The sequence below is a fragment of the Limanda limanda genome, chromosome 11 (assembly GCF_963576545.1).
Source record: "Limanda limanda chromosome 11, fLimLim1.1, whole genome shotgun sequence".
NCBI lineage: Eukaryota > Metazoa > Chordata > Actinopteri > Pleuronectiformes > Pleuronectidae > Limanda > Limanda limanda.
This window is the reverse complement of record NC_083646.1, coordinates 12729354-12753237: the sequence shown is the minus strand read 5'-3', so window position 1 is coordinate 12753237 and position 23884 is coordinate 12729354. Positions and strand designations below refer to the sequence as shown.

Sequence of the window (23884 nt, the reverse complement as noted above, 5' to 3'; positions counted from 1 at the left end):
TCAACTACAGAGACTTGACCAATGGGAAACGCAGGTAAAGACAAGGGGCAAGGACATGGCTCACGCTTCAGTTCAATTCTGTGCCACCTTGTTCCTCATTGTCTCCCTCCTCTCCCCAGGGATGTAACCAGTGACAGAGCAACCCCAGAGGAGATCTCATCCTATTACCGTAACTATGTGCAGCTAAAGGGCCTCCAAAAGAATTTTGTTGACAACACCTATGTGACCTCCGTCCAGAAACTCTGCCGGGGGCATGATGGGCAAACTGATGAAGGCGATGTGCAGGTGGGAGATGGTAGAAATGAGGGCTTTGAGGGTAGTGGAGTTGAGTGTGTAGACGATGGAGCAGGGGGGGTTCTCTGGGAAGTAAGGGGATACCAGCAGGTGCAGAACGACACTCATGTACCCTTCTGTCTATTTGCTGAGAATGTGGTTCTTGCCACTGGTGCGTCAGATTCACCGATTCGATTAGGTGTAGAGGGGGAGGACCTTCCATTTGTGTTCCACAGTATCTCAGACCTGGGGTTGGCTGTAGGCCTGAGAAAGCTGGATATGAACTCTGATCCGGTTTTAATTGTAGGTGCCGGTTTAAGTGCTGCAGATGCAGTTCTGTGCGCTTGCAACAGCAACATTCGGGTGCTGCATGTCTTTCGCAAGAGCGTAGATGACCCAGATCTCATCTTCAAACAGCTTCCCAAGACCCTGTACCCAGAGTACCACAACGTTTACAACATGATGTGCTCTCAGACCTACACAGATGTGTCCACCTCCTCTGCTCCTAACAGACCCCAGGCAGTTAGTATTGCCTCTTCGGTATGTGCCAAGATGTGCCCAAAGCCCCAGCTGGCCACAGGTAATACGGCTGGTAACGCCAGTGTCGGCTTGTTTCCCGACTACACTAGTTTCCCAGAACACTGCGTGGTTTCCCTCCAGTCTGATATGAAGTGTTTGCTGCAGGGGATAAACTCCCTCAAGGCATTCAAGGTCTCCATGGTCCTGGTGCTGATCGGGACCAACCCCAACTTGTTTTTTTTGAAGGGGCAAGGCCAGTACCTGGGTCAGGATCCAACTAAACCCATCTCTTGCAAGCAGAACACCATTGACATCCACCCATACACGTTTGAGTGTACCAAGGAACCAGGTCTATTTGCCATGGGGCCACTGGTGGGAGACAATTTTGTTCGCTTTTTGAAGGGTGGCGCTCTAGGCATCGCCTCCTGTCTGCTGAAGAGACTCAAGAAGAAAGGAAAGCTCATCAGCAGTGGAGGAAACAACTTCATTTGAAAACCTGATGGAGAAGAGAGTAGTACACGTTGGTTGTAGGGCACAGATTTTGAGTGCTTTTAGCAACCAATGTTAAAGGTGTGTGGGAGTTTGAATATACTCTGATCATTCATGCAGTATTTTCTCATCAAAGCTTAAACATCTTAGAACTTACAGAAAGCAAAAAGACAGTGGATGTACACCAATTAGTTTCTAAAGAAACACTAGACTGCTTTCAAGAGTCTTGTCTGACTTCACTAGAAGTCCAAGCTACCGTGTTCCAATGTTTTCTAGTCGATCTGTAACCTCACAACTCAATGGGACCTTATATTCATCAGGGTTATTTATTTGTTCACCATGTGTCTTTCAATCCATTTATTTACTAACTTTACTTTACTTAAATCATGTTTTTATAAAGAATATATACGTATACTAACTTGTAGAAGCGATGTCTCTTAAAGCAAACTGTGGTCCTGCTTACAAACATGCAATGATCTGAATTCTACGAAACATAGCCAAGAGTGGTGACTGTTTGCAGAGGTTTATTACAGAAAATGTGAATTGACCAGTTCATGGCCTGATAAACTAAATGTTCCTGTTTATTCGAGCCAGCCACATTTTTTAAAATCCAGATATTGTTCTTTTAACTGCTGTTGTAGGAGCTAGTGTAGTTGGAGCTCTACACCTAAAACAAAGTTTGAAATGTCTAATATACATTTTTTTACATTACATGTCATTTAGCTGCTTTTATCCAAAGCAACTTCCAATTATTGCATTCATTATCTATGAGAGGCCATTCGGGGCTCAGCGTCTTGCCCAAGGACACTTCGGCATAGGCTGGGATTCGGGCCACGACCTTCTGGTTGGAGGTCGACCGCTCTACCCCCTCAGCCACAGCCGCCCATAAATCTATAAATCTGACCTGTTGCTTTGATGACAATATGCAAATCATTTCTCTTGTAGATGTATTCTTGGGCAACATTTACTGTGTCCCAGTAAAAGTCATTAAAGGATCATTCGGGTGTTTTCAATTTCTTTTCTTTTTATTTCCTGCAGTATAAAACTCTCATCATTCCACTCCCTACAAAACAGAAAACATTTATGCAGTATTTGTATTTGTTTAGATTTGTTCAAGCAACAGCAAACTTCAAAGGAAATGAGACCTATGAAGTACAAAGTTTTTTCCCATTAATAATAATAATAATAATAATAATGAATTAGATTTTCTGAATGCCTCTGCACCCTTTTACATTTTTTTAATCACAATTTCTTTTAATTTTAAGTTATCCCTGTATTATCTATACTACATCTTCAAACTAACCAAGACTTCATTATTATATCCTTATTTATTACTGAACATCTATCTTTTTACTTATGGTTGATTTATTAAGTGTCAAATATCAGTTTAAAGCGGTTTTGAGCAGTAACATTAGCAGCATCAGTCTTTTGATTTCTGCTACATTTAGATTCCTTTCATTTACTTAAACTCTGAATATAAGTGTGTTGCCACATGAAGAATATTTTGTGTGCCGCTGACGCACAGCTCAAGGTTGGTTTATTGTGATGGGACACTTGATCCCTGTAGGGAATTTAGTCTTACGCCCCCTTTCATAAAATAAATTAGTCTGAGTCAGTGTTGGTGGTTAAACATTAGTAAATAATGCACGTAGTCACATGATCTTTTCCATTAACAAAAATGTGGTTTAACACCTTACTACTTAAGTTTCGGTAACCTTAGAGCAGTTGATTAGTTTCAAATGGTACTTGTGTTAAATACTGATTTTCAGCTGTATTATTTCTTGATGCAATTTTCACTGATTTCTGAAAAGTCATTTGATATAAATATTAAATATAAGCTTGCAGGCACAAACGCCTGCTGAGCAGCAGCTGCTTTGGGCAGAAGCCAGGAAAGTGCTACAAGGCCAGATGTGGTAAGAATTTTAGCCAGTGCATTAAAACCAGGACTACAGATGAGACAGGGTGACTCAATAGTCAACTCTGAATTTGTACGTGGCACTTGCTGTGAATATGAAGGGACATGTGTGCTTTAACTGTCTACGCAGAAAGGTAAACGGGCGTCACACACGACAGCTTCCTGTCTGAGGAGTTCGGGGTCTGGAGACGTGCCGGATGGGTCGGCTCATTAGAGATCACTCAAACACTTGAATCCCTCTCAAGTTTCTCGTTCAGCTCAAACCAGGGAACACATTAGGTCTTAACTTCACAACAAAGGAAACGCTGCTTTCAGCATGTGGAGCTTCACACCCTCCTGTACAATTGAAGAGTTTTTAATGTTTTGTATGCCATATTTTTTATTATTGACAAATAAAAATTGGAAAAACAAATCTCTGAACACGAGGCTGTTTTCTTACATTGTTTGCTGTCAGTAATGTAGCGAGTCGGTTATGATATAGAACAGAAAATTGAAACACTGGTAAACATTTAAGATTAGTTTAGCAAATAAGAAGCATTAACTCCAACATTGTGATTCAAATACACATATATATGTAATTTCTGAACTTTTTTCTCATAGGGTTGATTATGGAGTTGGTTATTGTCTTTGAAATGAATTCCCACTTCAAGATGAAGGAAAATTATCTTCTCATTCATCTCCTCTTGGTTAGCTTGGTAGGGTTGTACCTGAAGACACACACACACACACAGAGAGAGAGAGAGAGAGAAGAGTTTATCTCATAGGTCTGCATGTCATGATGGGCTTTTAACATTCCTCATGGATCCTTCTTCTATGTCCTAAGAGGCATTTTACACAACCAATAAAAACAGTCTGACTTAAGCGCTGTAAAACCTTGATTGTGTTTGAACAGCTTAAAGCAAACAGGCTTCCTGTAAACCACGCCTGGAAGCTTCAGTTATACCGACCCTCCCAAAAAGAACATCGGATTGTTTTCTTAGCGGCAGAGTCTGTTCCCCGGCTACGCATGACTGACTGAGCATGACTCAGTGATCAAACCGCTCATGCTTGACACACACACACACACACAGACACACACACACAAACATGCGTGCACACACACAGAATCCATTTCAGACTGTCTCTTTTCTGCTAAGTCAAGGAAAACACGGCAGCAGCAGCAGCATCTGTGGCTTACATCACCTGTTACCCTGGCAACCGCTATGACGAAAGAATTACTACGTCCTGATTGGTTGAACTGTTTCTACTGGGGGCCCCATATCCATAATTCTCAGTTAATTAAGCTGCCTGCACCTGATTATAATGACTGAAGCTGTACAGACTTTGAATCTCTATTTTAATCGCAGCAATGGATCAAGGAAGACAAACACGAAAGTCACACAATACACAGTGTAAGCTAAAGGTGTTATTTACGGCAACAAATTTGTCCTTAACATGGATATTAGGTCTCTACATATGCATGATTCTCTTTTCGAAAACATGCATCCATTCTTTCTTAAGAAAGAAACGAAAATGTGGAAATACACAAGGTTAATGAAAAAAACAATACTGGATGGACATGATGAACCAGATAAGCTCCTCGTGGAGGTAATGATATGATGTTTGATGAGAAATAATTAATGATACATCAGCATAATACATGAAGGAAGGAGCCACTAGCTGACTAATGTGTGATCCCTGAATGACAAACACGTGACCTTCACATACTTCCAACTTTAAAGTGTTTTTTAGGTTTTTAAGATGAGGGAAAAACAAAGTGACCTCACATCTTCCGACATAAAAAATGAAATCCACTCTCTCACCTGAAGAGGTCGTCTCCCACAGTCTCGTCCCGTCTGCTCTGACGCTCTTCCTAAAACAAACACAGACTCAAGTCATGAGAGCAGGGCTCAGACAGATCGCTGACAGAAAGAAGTCAGACAGAGTGACAACCATTACCTCAGCTGCATCTTTCAGCCATTCGTCCAGATCAGAGTTCTTGCCCCTGCTGTGAACCAACAGTTCAGTCCCTGCGATGATGTGCGGCGAGATCTCTGCACCTGGTACTTGGCTCTGCAAATACACACACAAGGGGAAAAGGAGCCTGTGTATGAGGCAAAATATTTTTTTTGTGGACTTATCTAATGATAAGGGGATATGTTTACCTTCACCAAGGAGTTTATGTTTTCATCTGTGTCAGTTTTTTGGGTTGATTACAGAAAAAACTACTGAAGGATTTCTACAAACCTGTTAGGACGTGTTTTGGGTCAGGGAAGAACCCACTCGATTTTGGAACAGATCCTGATTAGAGGGCGGATCCGCGAATTTTCTTTGCACTTTCTTTAACAGTGTGTTTTCACTGCTGTATCTTTTCTAATTGAATCAGGTAGCGTTTCTAAATTCTAAATGAGGATTGCCTCATAGAGCTGACCTTGCGGAAACATTTGAAGTTCTTTGCGCAGCCGTTGCTGAGCATCTGCTTTGGTTTCATCTTCGGCAGCGTGGACATGGTGAGAGATCGAAACTCCACTAACACCAGCTTTTTAGGAAGGCCTTCTTCAACCCGGGACTCCTGCAAAACAGCACAGCTTTTATCACATGGGCAAAAGCTACAAAAAAGAAACAAAACATTTGGAGCCCTTTTCCCAGGACTTACTTGCACCTCTTGTTTAATGACGACTGCTTTCAGAGGCGTCCTAGTCTCTTCTTTGGGCTCAGAATTCTCTCCTTCGAGGAGTTCAATATCCTTCAGGAACACAAAGGGCAGAAAATGAGCAATAACAATGGAATATAGTTGCATTTAAAACCTCTATATTATTGGATGAATATGAAAACTCAGAGTAATAACTCTTCACTTCCTCACCTCAATGTAAGACGGTTTATTATGTTCAACAGGTTGAATGTTGTTACTTTTAATGGACTCATGATTAGTTGTTGTGTTTTCTGAAGGATCAACGTTCTCCTTCTTGATGGAGACAGTAAACTGTTCGGATTGTTTGCTCTGGTTTTTGTTTGAACTGGACTGGTTTTCCAGTGGCCGTCTGGTGGCCTCACTGTCTTCTGCATGGACGCGCTGCTTCTTGCTTGAAGATGAAGCCTCCTCCATGTTAAAACCTTGTCTCTGTCCAGTGGAACTTTGCCATTTAGGCTGTGCGTGCTGCCCCTGTTGGCCTGAGGGTGGCTCATCAAAGAAATCCATATCTTGGGACATAATAGACTCCAGTTCCTCCATCTGTATCTCTGCTTCCATCTCCTTTCTCTTTCTACTCTGTGGCTCCTCCTGAGCAGCGTGGGAGACCCTGTCCTCCGGCCGGTCTGTGAACAGATGAGCTCCAGACCCCAGTGGAGTCTGAGATGTTTCTTTTGACGTAACTGAGGTTTTCGGTGCCGGCATCCTGCTGATGGACGATTCCTGTACGTGCCGCTTCGCCTCTGACATTACTTCAGAGAAATCATCATCCAAAGGCCTTGAAGAACACAAATAAAGTGGCCAAACACAGAATGTTCTGACACATGTTACAGATTTATTTCAGCTGTTTAACTAGAATTTTCATCTCTCAGAGTGAATATCAAAAATTATTTTTTTCCAAGTTTGTGTCTTTGGCTAATATGACTCATCTTTCAACCGTATCCCTATGTTTTCTAAACAGTATGGATTATACAATCCCATCAGACAAACATATGGTTATTGTCATTGGTAAAGTAGTTTACATTGTCATTGGTAAAGTAGTTTACATTGATTGATGTAAGCACTGCATCACCACAGGTCAAATATGCAAAAACACTGGTATTGAGGTTTACCGTTTCTTATTGGATGACTGGAAGAAGCTCGTTAGAGTCGACTGTGTCTGTGGGGAAACCTGTGCAGGAGTTTTTAGTTTCCGAGGAGACAACTTCTGTGGAAATGTCTTCATGCCACCATTGGTCCCGGAAGTGGAAGGTTGGGGCCTGATGCCACTACTCCCTGCAACTGCAAAAATATTCGGTTTTAATAATATTTTGTAAAGCATTACATGGATTTAGAGATTTAAGAAATAGTTTGACTCTTTCTAAATATTTTGACTGTACCCAGTGCTGATTACTTTAACAAAGCATAGAGACTTGGGAGGTGGGGGGGCAAAGGTAACAATATCCATCTACCAGTCACTACTTTAGTCACTGGATAAACATATTTTAATTAAAATGAACATGTAGACCAAGTAGAAATAAGATTAGTTTCTTGAAGATTGTATATTAAAAAACAAGTAGAAAGCTGCTAGTGGACTTGTATCTGTATATCTCAGACGTACGGTCTCTGAATCAGTACACAGACAGTAATAGCAGAGTGGTAAATGCATCAGTGCATCTGTTATTCATTCTTGCTGCTACCTGTCGATTTGGACTCTGGCTTCTTCCTCTGTGAGTCAGTGTTGTCAACAGTGTTATACGATGAGCTCATTGTTTCAGCCACGATTCTCGGAGCGGACTTCCTCTCAGCGTGGACTTTGGATCCATCGTGTTTCTTCTCAGGCGTTTCTCCTACTGCCGTCAGCCCTGTCACGTTACATGGAGCCGACCTGGCAAAGGAAAATAACACACATCAACAAGCCCTCTGGAATGGAGGTTTGACACAGTGTTAATTTCGTTGACTAAGACTATGTCGAAAAATATTCGTTAACAACCTTTTTCCCATTACTAAGACGAGACGAAGACATAACGAAAACGGATCTTTGAAAATAAAAACTATGACTAAATCTATTTTAACTTTCGTTGACAAGACGACACGAAAATGTTGGTTGTTGACTTGTCACAATCTTTTTTAAAACATCATCGTATCACGCCGTCATGAAGTACCAGGAGCAGGCGAGTCTGTGTGTGTGTGTGTGTGTGTGTGTGTGTGTGTGTGTCTGCTCCCAGATAGCGCACCAATCCCAGGGCTCCCCCCCTGCGCACTCACTCAGGGACACAGTGAGATCACGGTCACTGACTGACCGACTGCTTCTTAACAGTGGAAACACTGTAAACACAGAGTTTCTCTGGTCTCAGCTGCTCAGAGATCAGCGCCGCAGCTTCTTGGTCAGAGCAGAAGCTGAAGCAGACCTCCAGTCTGATCTGCTTTCACTTTTTGTTTTCACATTTCGCCAACTAAAATATATTAGGCTGCAGCTATGTTTTTATTTATTTCAAAATAGGGTACTTCTTATTTCATACATTTCCCACAAATATGGGGAGGACTCAAATAGCCCTACATAGTTCTGTGTTTCATTTATTTAAAGTAGGCCTACACTTGCCTGTGTATTTTCTTCTCTTCATAAGCATTTGGTGTTTCCCTTTGTTGTAACAGGTAAAACTAGCAATAAAATGTCAACAGTTTTCTTTATTGTTGTTCTATAATTTCATAAATGCAACAATCTATAGTTTAGTATAGTATAACTTTATTTAAAACTTTATTAGCTCTGTTATCAAATATGTTTTGTGGCTCCAGACAAATTTTATTTGGGGATGAGGGGGCAAAATGGCTCTTTTGATAGTAAAGGTTGCCGACCCCTGCTATAGACCTATAGGAGGGACATCTAATGAACAACCTAAGTACTGAAAGCTAGACTAGTATGCAGTTGTAGACACAACACAGGGGGTCCCTGGGCCTGAGAAGGGAAGATAAGGAGTTTAATGTGGCTATTGTGACTAAAACTAGACTAAAATGTTCTGAGTTTTCGTCGATGAAAACTAGACTAAAACTAAGAAGGATAAAAATGACTAAATGTGACTAAAACTAATATGCATTTTCATCTAAAGACTAAGACTAAGACTAAATCAAAAATAGCTGCCAAAATTAACACTGGTTTGACATGACGTTGATGAGTGTGTGACGGTACCGTTCAAATGGCTCCGTGTTCACTGCATAGGCTGTGATATTTTGTGAGGCAGCCGGTAACACCGTCTCGTCCACCGCCAAGCTCTGTGACAGCGACGCACTCGGGATTCTGGCTTTCATTTTTGGTGCTGACTCTGAAACATAAACAGAAGATTGAAACTGCAAAAAGTAGAAATGAAACAAAGAAGTCAATACTGAGTGCTTCCCTGTCTGGTCCTTCACCTGAGTCTGGCTGTAGACTGGATGGATTGCAGTACTTGTCACAGGAAGCAAAGATGGCAGCCAATCCGATCTCAGACTCTGTGATGACCCGAAGGCCTTTTCTGTGTCAGCGGAAAAACGAAAAACAACTATTAAAAGAAAGAAACACACACACTTTGAAGTCATTTATTATAGAGGCACATGAACAAACCTTTGAACAATGTTATTTACTGAGGTTGCCCACTCTGTGGCAGAGGAAGACAGCAGGGTTTGGGAGCTGCCTGTTGTTACATCGACAACGCAGCTTTGTGGAGACTCCAGCAGGTCCCGGGGCAGAGCGCCCTCCTCCAGCAAATTAATCTTTCCTTTTCCAAAACCCACGGCTCCACTCAGACGCTTCAGCTGCAAATAACACAGAACAGAAGCAACGCTGTTCTCAGAGCCTAACAACAGTATTAAGATACCACAAAGGAAGAAGTCCACCAACCTGTTTGGCACTGAGGAACACAAAGGTCTTCTCAGTAAAAAGCTGTTTACGAGCTGGAATCACTCCAAGGTTAATATCCTCTTTATTGAGACTGGGCTCATCGATCTCAGGGATGAAGCTAAGCGACAATGAAGAGCACAGATGAGATACTGTTTGTTTCAGGTCTGCAGGTGATGCGATCTCTGATGGACTATGTCGTACCTCTCGGCTTTAGGCGGTGCCAATTTTTGCTGCACAGCTTTGTTGAACTCCAAGAAGAACTCTGGTGTCACGATGGGACAGCAGCACAGCACAGCAGAAATGGTCTAATTGGGGGAAAAACACACAGGTGAGAGGCTATTCAGGGACAAACACATTCACACATTTGTGAACTCGACTGGGTAAAAACTATCCTGTGGTCTTCCTGAACAGAAATGATGTATATTTGCATAGAGAACAGGTAACAGGGCTGAACACACACATAAAAAGCTGTCCACCTGTAATCGATCTCCGAGGACGGACGTTAATACCAGATCGGTACGAGGCCATTAATTCTGGTTCTAACCTTGATGGTGACTTTAACAGTGGGCATAACCAGGTGTGTGCAGTCCTGAGTCCATGTGTTGACCGGCTTTCCACCCAGAGCCAGCAGGGCCTGAGAGAGTGACCTCTTGCCATCACTGTCCAAACATGATGAACACACCACTGGATTCTGATGCTCCACACTGAGAGGGAGACGCAATAGATTCAAACATGAGTTTATTAATAAAACAATCGTGGCTCGGGGATGTAGACAACACAACAGACCAGGTGTCTGTTACATACCTGAACTTGCTGTTAAAAGCCCCAAATGTTACGTAGTCCCCTGACTTCAGGTTCACTGACGTGTTCTCTGTCAATCTCTTGCCGTTGACAGACGTGCCGTACTTGGAGGTGTCTTTCAACGTCAGGGTCTAAAAGTAAAATACACAAGAAAGACGCGTGAAACTGTTCACTCATCAAACAAGCCATCTTAAATCTTTAAGATCAACAATAAATGAGACAGTGAGAAACTCATCCTTTAAAATAAACCTGAGATGGAAAGTTATCCCATCTGCAGACTGTGGTGAAACTCAGGAAAGGTAAATTGATTTCATTATAAACGGAATCAAAATAAATATTAGATACTCTTAATATTTTAATGTATATTGACCTAAATTTGTAATAAAAATGTATCAATAAATAAAAAAAGGCTAGAATGTGTTTTTTAGTGCGTGTTTATTCTTTTTTTTTTTGCTCAGCAATCGTTTTTCTGGTTTTTAAATGACCTATAAATAACAATTGCAATCACATTTAAGACATTTACACCTTTACTGACATAAAAACAGCACAACAGCACCCCCTATTGGCCTCAAACACGTTCATATTTTCCAAACGAAATCCTAACTTTGCTACTTGGAACATTACTAGAGGGGTTGGGGGCTAATTAAAATAAATAAACAAATAAAAATATTGATAACCCTGCAAACTATTCAGTCTAATATCAAACTATTGTCTACTATAAAAAATATGCAATGTCACACTTATATAAGCAAACTAATATATGAGATTAAATCAAATGTCTAACCAGAGCTGCAAATGTTCAGTGGATGTGAAGAATGAGCTATGACTGGTTTCCTGTCTTGCTCTCTCACCTGGTCAGTCAGAGTGAAGTGAGCGTGAGCCCTGCTGATGGACTGGTCGTTGGCAAGAAGGATCTCACAGTTCTTGCGCCCGACCACGTACTCTTTACTGGCCATGAGATAGTGCGTCTCACCTGTGGGGGACAGAGCGTAAGTTATGGACCAGAGCTGTTGGTGACACATGACATTTAAATCAAACTAGGAGTAAGTGCTGTGGTCCTTGATGGGAGAAAACTCAGTGAAGGGAAAACGGTGAGGTGTCTACAATGGACAATGAAAAGTGCAATGCAACTTTCAAAATAGGGGATGCAATGCCATATGATACTACACTTATATTAATAAGTAATTAGTAATACACAGGGCTTCACTTGATGGGATGTTGAAGGAAACGCAATGAAACATGACTGATGTCTACAGATGTTACTGTCCATACAGAGACTGATCTATACAGATGTTACTGTCCATACAGAGACTGATATCTACAGATGTTGTCTGTCCATACAGAGACTGATCTCTACAGATGTTGTCTGTCCATACAGAGACTGATCTCTACAGATGTTATTGTCCATACAGAGTCCTGCTCTATACAGATGTTACTGTCCATACAGAGACTGATCTCTACAGATGTTACTGTCCATACAGAGACCAATCTCTACAGATGTTAATGTCCATACAGAGACCGATCTCTACAGATGTTAATGTCCATACAGAGACTGATCTCTACAGATGTTACTGTCCGTACAGAGACTGATCTCTACAGATGTTACTGTCCATACAGAGTCCTGCTCTCTACAGATGTTACTGTCCATACAGAGTCCTGCTCTATACAGATGTTACTGTCTTTACAGAGACTGATCTCTACAGATGCTGCTGTCCTTACAGAGTCCTGCTCTCTACAGATGTTGCTCTTACTTCTACTCTCACTTCTGCTCTCAACCCATGTTGTGAGCACGTGGAACTTAGGGAACTGGCGGTCAGTGGAGCAGCTGAGGTGAACTTTGAGCAGCTAGCAGCAGTGTTAGCAGTGTTAGCAGAGTTAGCAGTGTAAGCTAACATACGACTGTACCTCCAGGCTGCAGCGGAGTCAGGATCCACATCTTACTGCGGGACGATGCGTTTTCATGCGGTAGAAACCGCGGCAGTTCAGAGGAAAGCTGTTGTTTATGTTTATCACAACCACAACTTTCACGCAGCCATCAACAGGGAGGGCGCGCCAAACGATGACGTAGAAGCCCTGCGCCACCGCCGCCGCCTTTTCACAATAAAAGGTCTCTTCCTTCTCATCCACCTGCTGTCAGTGAACTTTCCCTGTATGAATTTATTTTCTTCTTTATGTGTGTGCGTGTTGGCGTGTGTGTGTGTGAATTGTATAGTCTACATTTATACTCTTCAAGGAGAGACTAATGCAAACCAAAGCAATTCATAAAGTTGAGATTGCAAAAATATATAATAACCCTACATTTTTATTAAAACAAAATAGCACAAGAGAAACAATATTGATAAAAAATAACTACAAGTAATTAAACTATGATAATATAAAGCACTGTGTACTAGCTCCTCTCATATCCTCTGCAAGGTTGTTTCAGCGACTCAACATCAGCACATGCTTCACTAAATATAACAAAATCACTAAAACCAATCCAATGACTGATTTTTTGTCAATGGACCGATGTCAAAATGTGTCACCAGATGGTGCCTGAAGTATAATTCAGCTGTAGTTGTTCTTGTGTGTATGGTCAAAGGTCTCAATGTCTGTTTTGTTTATATGCAAATGATTGTTGATGGGTGTGATCTTATTTGTCCATAGCCAATGGGAAAGTATATGATTAATAAGTTAGTCTGTGTTTAACAGAAGATAACACCCATCAGCCTGCCAGCTTCTTACTACGCTGTGTCCCCCGTCAGTCCAAATCATAAAAGTGTGCTGTCATGAATCATCAAACCATCTCACTTTCCTTTGTTCTGTAGCAAACAGTAAAGTGTGCTCTGTTTTACTCTCTGAACTTGACTGACCTGTGACAACACATCTTAAAAAGAGAAATTACAAAAGCATGACATATGTTACTCCAAAACTGATTCAGCTAAGTACAAATAAATACAAATGCTTTACACGGGGCCACATACTATAAAGCATATAACCATTTAATGTTGGAAATATATTCACTATTATTTATTTCATACACTGTACATACCTGAGATACACTGATAATGCACGATTGGAAACCCCTGTGAGTTTACTGTAGTTCAAACGATTCAAAGTGGATGATCTCCACGTTTGCTCGAAATGTACGAGAGACTCATTCCCCAATGCACAACGTGGAATTCAGCATTGTCAGTTGTGCAGTTTAGATTCTGGAGTATATGAACGTTAGTCAATAGCAGCAACTTTATGACTCTAGATTATGACTCTAGTCTCTGGATTACCTTGATCAATGTTCGTTCCTCAGGTTGGAAGAAGTGATTCTGTGTTGCACTGAATTTCATTGTACATCTTCATTCCATGTAACAACAGCCCAGACATAAGACCCAGACCTACAGCTTTAAACAGCTCAGAAGGACACATACAGACATTGCTCTATAAATTATACCACAAGCCAGCACCTTGTTGCTTGTTTAATAAATGATAATGTTTGTCGTTGTGATTAATAATACGACAAAACCAGAAATTAGGCATATAGTTTTTATTGAAGCTTAAAACATGAACCATAAATAAATCAGACATTTAAATAGACATTTTTTTAAAGTACGAAATGACATAATGATAGTGATATGTAATTGTTGAAGCAATCATTTGCAGATAAAATACAATGACAAATATTTATTGAATTCAAAATAAATATCATGCATTGCATTATTGCTTTTTCTGCATCAATTGCTCAACTCAAAATAAAGGATCATTGTCTGATTTCCACGGTCGACCTGCAGCTGGTCTGAGACGTCCACGTCCCCAGAGACACGGTAGTTTATGATTGGCTCTCATCACTGCAACACTAGTGCAAGAGTCAGGTTTACGGATGATCTCACACCAGTCTGGATAGTCCACAGGTTTAGCCGCCCTGTAGGGAAGATTGGACAGAATTAAGATATGCACATGCTACATTCAATATGTTGAGTGCTGTTTTCAGTGTGTTTAAGTTGTGAAAACCAACTCACTGGTCACAGCATCCGACCCCGAAAGGCTCCATGCAGACACACTGGTAACAGTCACCGGTTTCCCAGGTCTCTCCGATCCCGTACACCACTCCCATGTATTCACAGCTCCCTGGAAATGAAAAACATCGGTTTCTGACTGTGATACTGGTCGAAGTATAAATACTATAATGTTGAGTATACTATCTAAATAAAAGCCATGCATTCAAAATATTAGGCGTCCAAACACAAAGTACAAAGGTGTAATTAGCTAAATGTGTGTTAGACATTAAAAGCAACAATCAAATAGATCAATTAAACAAAAATTGAAATGAAACAAAAATATTACTCATGAAAGCAAAAGGAAAAAATAGAGCTATATAACATTGTTATTTTACAGCAGTTCAAGATGGAGCATTTTGAAAGACTTCCTATACTATGGGTCATATGATGTCATCATATGTTATGTTGCCTGAATCTGGGGAGTACACACACACCTCCACACATGCACACACGCAGTCTCCATTACTTCAGACAATTGACGATTCGATTTCCAGGAGGTTTCCCCCCACCTTAACCATTGTACTTAATTCAAAACCAAACACACAGACACACACAACACACACACACACGCACTGTACCTTTGGTGTTGAAGTAGCACTCCCCGCTGTTATATGCAAGACATGGCACACTAGCACTCAGGAACATGAGTAAAGTCAAGAGTACTCCTGCTGCTGTATTTGCCATTTCTGCAACAACAACAAAAATCATAGGTTTAAAAAAGCAGATGAATTAAGAACAAGAGTCATAAATATCAGATTTGTTTCTTACCTTCTGTGAAGTTTTCCCTATGTTGTATAAATAAACCTCCGTTCTTGTATTTTCTTTCCGTTCTTTTCCTTCTGCTCCTCTTCCTTTCATACACCCTCTTCCTCAGATTGTTTTCCTGTCCCCTCTTCCCCTCCTCTGGCTCTCTGTGTTCCCTCTCTTCCACTGATGCACTTTCTCCCTGTGGTCCCAGATATTTATACCTCACCAGCAAGTCTTAATGGCCATGCTCATATGTACTTTCTATGCTATTTGTCCACCCACCCCCATCCCTCTCATTAGTTCCTATTCCAGGCATTATTATTACTACAATGTTCGTCATGCCCTCTTGTGCAGCTCCACAGAAATTGCCCCAGAGTATACAGTGTGCACCCTTTCAGATAACATTTGTCTCAGCGGGTGCCATTTGACCCTATCACTAGATCCACACTAGCCAAACAACCAGCCGGTGACCTATTGTCCTGCACCGGAGCTGCATGTGTGTGCACAAGTAGACACGTGACCCTTCGACCCCTGCTCACGACACACATTCATGTTACTGTGATATTTAATGGAAAACAATGTTTTAGAGCAAATTTGAAAAACATCAATTTATCTAGTTGATACTGTTAATATTGTTATTTGTTATTTCTATTCTGTTTTCCAATAAAGACGCGAAGTATGTTGAAAAAAATGTCTTGTTAATCATTTAACTCATCGATGCACATCAGATGCTGGATTTAATATCTTGTCATATTGTTAATGAATCATCATGTGTAGGATAAGATTTTGTATATGATGTTACATGATTCAGTGAGTTTAATAACCTATTAAAAGTCCCTTTGACGGGATGTGGTTTTACATCAGTGTGTGTGTGTGTTTGTGTGTGTTTGTGTGTGTGTGTGTGTGTGTGTGTGTGTGTGTGTGTGTGTGTGTGTGTGTGTGTGTGTTTGATTGCTTATTAGTTAATTTTGTGTGTTTTGTGCTTGGGGATGGGTTTCCTTCTCTGAGTAAGGATACGTTTGAATAAACCAACCTGAGCGCTTAGATAACATGCATGTCCACACACACACAGACACACACACACAAACAATCGTGTCTCCGTGACTTCAGAGGACAGCATGTTGACATACATTGATTTCCTGGAGATTTACTCTAATCTTAACCTTGCCTAAAACTAAACCGAACCTTAAATCAGGTCTTTACATTTTTACTCTGTATACTGACTCCTCACAACATGAGTAATACCTGGACCACTGTCACACACGCACACACGCACACACACACACACACAGACACACAAACAGACAGACAGTCACACACGTTTGTCACGTTTGACGAGGTTACACAGCCTGGAGGCCGAGCGAGTGAACACACTGCTTTTTTTTGGTTCACATTGAACGTATTTACTATGAAAAAAAAGTGTGCAAGTGATCTGAAAGTAGGCGATAATCCGTGAAGAACAGATTTGAAATCACATCTTTAACTGCTTTAACGGCCACTACAAAGGGGACGACAGACACACACAGGATCAAACACTCCACACAGTCTCCCTTTTGTGCTGGAGCAACACAGTGTCTCACAGTTGTTCCCATTCAGGCTCCTGTAGTCTATGGTTCAGTATTAACTTAAAGAACTTCGATGCATCCTTTATTGATTTCCCAGTTCCCTTATTGTTGTCAGAACAGTTTTATTAATTGTTATGTACAATTTTTAAACATGATGAATCCCTGCTCAACACTTCAACAATATGGAACCAAATCCCGATCTAGTTCCAACTAGGTAGTGAGAATGTCACTTGGTGATTGTTGGCTGAAAACAGTGGATCCCTTCACATTTTCTATGTTGAATGCAAAGCCTTTTATTTCTCACATCAGTGCCACTCATTTTCCAGCCAGTGCGCTAACTTGTGCAGAACCATTAAATTACAAATGCTCCTTGAAAAGTTAATTGACTGGGATAGAGGAGGTTTCATTAAGAAAGGTCCATACGGATGTACCATATACAAGCTCAGTTAAAGGATGACTATAGCTCCCAGAGTCAGATTTAAAGGATGATTAATCAGGAATATGGAAACAGTAATGAAGCAGTGCAGACAAGGTTAACACAGTTTCAGGCTTTATTTGCGCATTCTAATAAGTTCATCATACAGTGCCACTGGAAAAGGAAACAGAACAGATTTGTTGAGTTTGGCTGGGGAATGAAAAAGGCGTGGTAGTACAAGATTAAAAACACGGTTTGAAACACCTGACTAGTGCCAAGCAGTATAGAGCAGGATGCGCATGCAGGCTTAGGTCCCATTGTCCTGCTGTCTGATTAGAATATTGTTTACTGATAAGGGTGAGTTGCAATTATGCTTTCCTTTATGATGTTTAAGGTAAGGGTGAGGTTCTGGCAAATGAATTATGTCAAGATTGCCCTCATACTTATTGAAAGACAAAAATGTGTGTGTGTGTGTGTGTGTGTGTGTTTGTGTCTGTGTGTGCGTGTGCTTGTGTGTGTGTGTGTGTGTGTGTGTGTGTGTGTGTGTGTGTGTGTCTGTGTGTGCGTGTGTGTGTGTGCGTGTGCGTGTGTGTGTGTGTGTGTGTTTGTGTGTGTGTCAGAGAGAATGAAGAAGCATGCAACTAATCAAGCTAGATATTCAAGTATAGTTTTTAATTATTTTTAATTCATTAAAAATAGACTATTAAGAAAACTGTGAGAGCCGACACATTATTGTTAATTTTTTTACTTTTAAATAGTTTTTCTGACATAAGCACTACCACAACTATTAGTACCACTGCAATGATATTTCATAATAATATATTGTTTGCAAAGTTCACCTTCGAAACCATTTTCCCGAACATCTGACCACCTGTGTCTTGATTCAGTGGTGAAGCGAAAGGATCAGAAGTCAGTGCCAGACTCTGTAGGAATATGTCTGATATTTAGTTGACATGATGAAGCACAAGAACAACCGAATATCAAACATATCACACAGCTTCCAGCTAGTCAGAGCCACAGCCGGTTTGAAGAGCCTGGAGCAGGATGAAAGACACAATACAGTGAGAACAAACATGGGAGGGACAGACACACCGAACACTGACAATATTACACCATTAGTTTGTCTTACACGGAGGGAACGTTGGTTCCAGAGCATGTGTGCAGGAAGTATGACACAACCTGAACAGACCTGAACAACCTGTCCAGCACACAATGGTTATGAGAAAAGGAAAGGCCTTGAGAGGGAGGGAACCAGAGATCCTGTTGGCATCTCAGCTCACCTCTGCATTCACTCCACGGATTCAAGGTAAAAAGTGGATGGGGAAAAGTGGGAAGAGGAGAGGAAAGGCCAGTGCAGCGGAACACTTGACTCTTTCAGCAAATACAACACCACATGCAAATACAAATATGCAGATACTCACCAGTTCTCTGTTGTCAGTCTGCAGTGCAGTTGGTGAGCAAGAGGTTAAAGTAAAGAAATGTGATCAGAGCGATTTACAGCTAACTGTCACACGAGTGCACAAGCCATGATCTGTGTGTGATTCGTTGTGGGACAGCATTTATATTTATACAACCCTATGAGTTTGGGGGGGGACCACTTCCACACACACACACACAGCGCCCCCCATGTAATTAGAGGTATATTGATCAGCTGCTGTGGCCTGCAGCCTTTCCTCCCCACATTAGACTGATCAATAGATGTGATGTTCATCCTGCTGTCAGCTGCCACACACACACACACACACACACACAACCGTAGATTCACAGTCAAATAACTTATTGCCTGTAGGGAGGGCAAACATGAAGGCATGATGGTCACTTCACTTATAGTCACTACTTGCTCCCTGTCACTAATATTCCCGAATACAGCTGCATTTTCCCTCACAACACCCACATGTGATGGTAGCACAATTCTCTATATCTAAGTGTACAGGTCTCACCTCAGTGCATCATTGACATATGAAAGAATATGGCAAAAATACTTTTCACCCACTTACAAGATTAAGCTTGGAAATAGAAAAATATATGATAGGCTTTTTAAATATGATGCACCGCTACAGATTAAACTACCCGTCGTTAAAGGCTCCTGTGCATCATTGATAATAATCTCATATCATTGAAAGTGGTCATCTCTGTCTAATAAGTACTTTTATTTTCAAACGTTAAGTATTTTGCTGCTAAAATGTATTAACTTTTACCTATTTCTTTTCGAACAAAGGGCTTTTAATTGTTGTGGAAATGTGAAGGTGAACTCGAGAGTCAAGGTGACCTCTGGTTGTCAGGAGGACCTCTGCCTGCCAAACTGGCCGGTGACGGTACTGTAACTCTGTGTCTATGCGTTCAGCCGGCGTCGCGTGGGACTCCAACATGTGTTGACTTCACATTGCATATGATGGTTAATGAAGAAGACAACACTTTCACCCGTGGGTGAGTTTGGACTTTTTGTTTCTAATGAGCGAGAAGCAGGTGTAGAAATTATCATTGTGAGAATGAGAGCTTATGTCTCGTTCATGAAGAAATCCAGAAATATCATCATTACGTCAGATTTTCATTTATTAGTCTTCAGTGAGGAACAATGTACTATTTTTAACAAAAAGTTACATTGTTATAAATCTACTCAGATCAGATGCGATGTTGCGTTTAACGAACAACAGTCCTCGTCTGTGACATCAGTCAGACTAACTGATGTCACAGACGAGGACTGTGTGGCGTTAACCTTGTGAGCCTACTGGGGCGGAATGATAGTCCTCTGATTGCCTAATTGTGAGCCTGGGGGAAGTATTTTAATGTCTCCCACATGGAGAGCAGTCAGAATCAAAGCGAGAGATAACAATGTTAATTACAAAGCAATACAAGGAAAATGATTTTAAAAAAGGAAAGATAAATGGTTTTCCGAAAATAACCTGGAACCTTTGCATAACTAAGTTTATTTCTTTCAGGCTAATATTTTACTCCCAAGTTGTCAATCCTCTTCTCCACAAAAGGCAAATAAACTAAGTTTGGTTTGAACTTCAAAGTAATTCTGCATTGCTGCTCAAAATGGAAACAAAACAAAATCTAAAGGTTTAAGTTGAAGATTTTGTAAATGCCCATTTATCTGAAATTACTTAATTTGACTTATGCCTGTAATGGTTCAGCCCTGACAATTTCCATTTACACAAACAATTGAAAGAAAGCAAAACATTTGAATTTCAACTCCCTGTTTATGACCATAGAAAAAGCATGTACCCTCACTCAAAACCCTAGCCCTGACATCACAACAGATAATTATCTGGAAGTGAAGATTACTTCATGCAACAAAATGATCACCTATACAAAAACGCTTTTAGTCACAAAATATAAGAAATTCAACAAAACAAATTAAAAAAAACCACAGTATTTTATATAGCAGATCATGCACACTTATCATTATAGGTAAAGTCATGGACAATATGTATAAGACCATAATGATGTATGTGCAACAGCTTGAATAATCATATTATGATAGGGAGCCGACCATGAACCTGAAATCCCAACTCTCTCTACCAATAAAATCTCTAATAAGGGCAATATATGCAAATTAATAATATAGTACATTTAGAGGGAGTCGAACAAATAAAACAGAAACATATACAGGCAAAACATTTTATTGAAAATTCAGACTGCAGCAGAAATGATAGTTATTTATGATTAGCCGGAACACAGACGAACCGGAGCTCCACCCAGATAACTCACGGAAGTTTATAGTTAGTGACAGAACAAGGCTTTGTGTTGTGATTGGTCAGTCTCTCTCCCTCTCTCTCTCACACACACACCCTGAGGCAGGGTCACTAAGACACAGAGAGGCAGAAAAGGTTAACAACGATTATTCGATACATATACTCTGTTTTCAGCGGCAGAGGTAGAGGAGTTATCTAACAGAGGAAAAAAACAAACAATGGCTGAAAGTGTTACATGCTGCAGAAAACAAAGACCATGTGAAGCAAACGTGCACTTCAGGGTTCTGCAGAAGTGCAACAATGTCTCCCTACACACAGTCACATAGAGGACATCACAGTAGCCCTTAACAAACAAAAGCTGTGGAGTAGAGACAGTTTTTGTTTGTCTGACGTTCTGCATAGATTTTTCATTACCGAAACAACCAGGATAAAGTTTAGTGCGAGTGTTACACAACGTTGTATCTGTCAAACCTCACATCCTGTTTTTTACAGAGAAGTCACAATATATTGTTGAATACAATGAGGTGTGTGTGTGTGTGTGTGTGTGTGTGTTATGTATGGGTAAGCACTTTCCCACCAAGGAGGATGTTGATTTACTATTTTAGTTTTTTTATGTGTGGTTGGGTTTGTTTGCATTGCGCAAGAACTACAGGACGGATTGCCAAGATGCATTATGGGTCAGGGATGAGCTCATTAAATCTGGATCAGGGATGCAGATCCAGGAATTAATTTTTTTAAAGATTGGGAGATTTTGCCGACAGGGATGGGAAACCCTTTAAAGTTGTCAGAAAAACATGCAACCCCAGATTAAAAGCTGCAACAAAACGGACATTGAGGTGACTTTTAAACTGTGTGGTAGAACATGGTAACCTTCATGAAGGTCAGCTCTACTGCTAGACTGCATTAGTTTTAGCTCAGTGCACCAATAACCGGCAGTGCCCACATGTGTATGGAGAGAGAATGTGACCCCTGAGCACAGACACGTTAAACACTGCAATGCTGAGATAATCCAGATATTAGATTTTTTTCGTTTCTTTTAGGTGAAGCTGAATTCCCAAATCTGTTGACAGCGAAAAAAGAAAAAAGGGCTTCTGAACTTTAGTGTTTACTTCACGCAGGAGTAGAAAGGCTGCTGACTTGTCCAACGCTTAATCAATCAAACTAATCGGCTCTTAATGACCATTCGAAGCACTTTAAACAGACTAGTACTTGACTTCAGAGTGTTTGCCAGGGGGTAGAGCAGGCCGCACACGCATCAGGAGGTTGTGGTACGATTCCCGGCTCCTCCGGTCGCCAAGACACTGAACCCCAGATTGTGCTCGAGAGCTTTGCCACTACTGTCTGAATGAAATGTGTGTGTGATAGACAAAGTTTTTATTCAAATAAAAAAATGGGAGTGCATTGTCCACAAGACAACAGAGGTGAAGCAGAAAAGTTTGTCCATCATACAATTTGTTTTTTTTACAGTGATTTTGCAGGTCAAACCACATCACATTACATTTTTTTTACCTTTCACACAGGTAGATGAAGTCTTGATTTTAGCCACCACAAAATCTCATATTTCTCATTCACACACACACCCGCAAAAACCGTCAATAAATTGTGTCATATTCCAAAATGTATATATCTTCATTTCTATTAATTAGTTGGATAAGAATAAATAACAGATTGTAAAGGAATATAGATTCGCATCTGTATCACTGTATGTGTCATCCACTCTATAAAGCTACAGGCTCGAATCTGGTTGGAACGAATCAAAAGGCTTGTGGAGGTGTTATTTCTCATCTCTTCTTGAGGGCCTCCTCCTTTTTGGGGGCCACCTCCTTTGCCTCCTCCTTTTTGGGGGCCTCCTCCTTTGCCTCTTCCTTTTTGGGGGCTTCCTCCTTTGCCTCTTCCTTTTTGGGGGCTTCCTCCTTAGCCTCTTCCTTTTTGGGGGCCTCCACCTTTGCCTCTTCCTGTTTAGGGGCCTCCTTCTTTGCCTCTTCCTGTTTGGGGGCCTCCTTCTTTGCCTCTTCCTGTTTGGGGGCCTCCTTCTTTGCCTCTTCCTGTTTGGGGGCCTCCTTCTTTGCCTCTTCCTGTTTGGGGGCCTCCTTCTTTGCCTCTTCCTTTTTGGGGGCCTCCTTCACTTCTTTGCCACACAATTTTCTTTGAAAGAAAGTTCAGCGATAGAAAATGTAGTGAATGCATTGAAATGATTTTGGAACTTAGAGTGCACTCTGCACTGTGCAGTTGTATACACACTAAACATAGTAACCTTACCTTGCTACATCTGATTCATCTTTTAGGAAGGCACAAACTGCGCTCGGTGCTGCTAGTTGCTGTGTCAGGGTCTCCACTTCTTTTTTCAAGCTGGCCATCTCCTTATCATTTTCCCCTGTATCGTCATACACAACAGATTTTAAGCATTTCACAAATTAAAGGCAAGGTGAGGCCTGTCACTGAACTAGAAGAGAAATCAGTGCAAATTCATTTATCTGCTTAACTGCTTGTCCTTTGATGGGTAGCAGGGAAACTAGAGCCCATCCTAGTTACAAAGAATTTGTATTTTTTTTCTTTCATGTAAAATTAATTTGAAGTCTCAGTTAATGAATGCATGAGTATCACTTACCTCTTAGGTTAGCGACTTCTGTGTCCATGGCTTGCTTTTCGTTTGGACCTTCCTGCAAAATGAAGAGAGACTCTCAGTAACACGTAACAGAATCGCCTTCGGCCAGAGTGAAGCCTGCAGATAGACTTTGTACAGATTGCTCATAAAGGACCGTAACTTTATCAGATTGATCATCATGTTAATTCTCTGTGATTAAATCGAGCAGAGCTACACAGCCAATATATTTCAGCGATATCTGATCCTCCACCGTGCTGCCAGTCGACTGTGTTTTTTAGACCACAGCAAAGGGACATCATGTGAAG

The 23884-nt window shown here is 41.0% G+C and overlaps 3 protein-coding genes across 3 annotated transcripts in view; 1 reads left to right on the top strand and 2 right to left on the bottom strand.

The window, feature by feature from the left end:
• osgin2 (oxidative stress induced growth inhibitor family member 2) overlaps positions 1–1284 on the top strand; it is a 2211-nt gene extending 927 nt beyond the window's left edge. The window contains exons 4-5 of the mRNA XM_061081970.1: positions 1–34; positions 120–1284. The exon at positions 1–34 is cut by the window's left edge and continues 58 nt beyond it. Of these exons, the coding sequence (XP_060937953.1) occupies positions 1–34; positions 120–1284 (1199 nt within the window). The remainder of the gene's footprint in view (positions 35–119) is intronic.
• A 2273-nt stretch (positions 1285–3557) lies between these two features.
• Positions 3558–12576, bottom strand: nbn (nibrin). Its single transcript, XM_061081499.1, has 17 exons — positions 12424–12576; positions 11370–11491; positions 10522–10649; positions 10262–10421; positions 9919–10022; positions 9718–9835; positions 9442–9632; positions 9252–9352; positions 9031–9163; positions 7544–7731; positions 6977–7145; positions 6039–6642; positions 5832–5921; positions 5607–5747; positions 5135–5248; positions 4999–5048; positions 3558–3903 (listed from the first exon to the last, which is right to left on the bottom strand). Exons 1-17 carry the CDS (start codon positions 12452–12454, stop codon positions 3870–3872), a joined length of 2478 nt encoding a protein of 825 aa, XP_060937482.1. The 5' UTR covers positions 12455–12576; the 3' UTR covers positions 3558–3869.
• A 1662-nt stretch (positions 12577–14238) lies between these two features.
• Positions 14239–15373, bottom strand: msmp2 (microseminoprotein, prostate associated 2). Its single transcript, XM_061080449.1, has 4 exons — positions 15318–15373; positions 15128–15235; positions 14511–14619; positions 14239–14413 (listed from the first exon to the last, which is right to left on the bottom strand). The coding sequence occupies exons 2-4, from the start codon at positions 15231–15233 to the stop codon at positions 14239–14241; spliced, it is 390 nt and encodes a 129-aa protein (XP_060936432.1). The 5' UTR covers positions 15234–15235; positions 15318–15373.
• Between the last annotated feature and the right edge of the window lie 8511 nt (positions 15374–23884).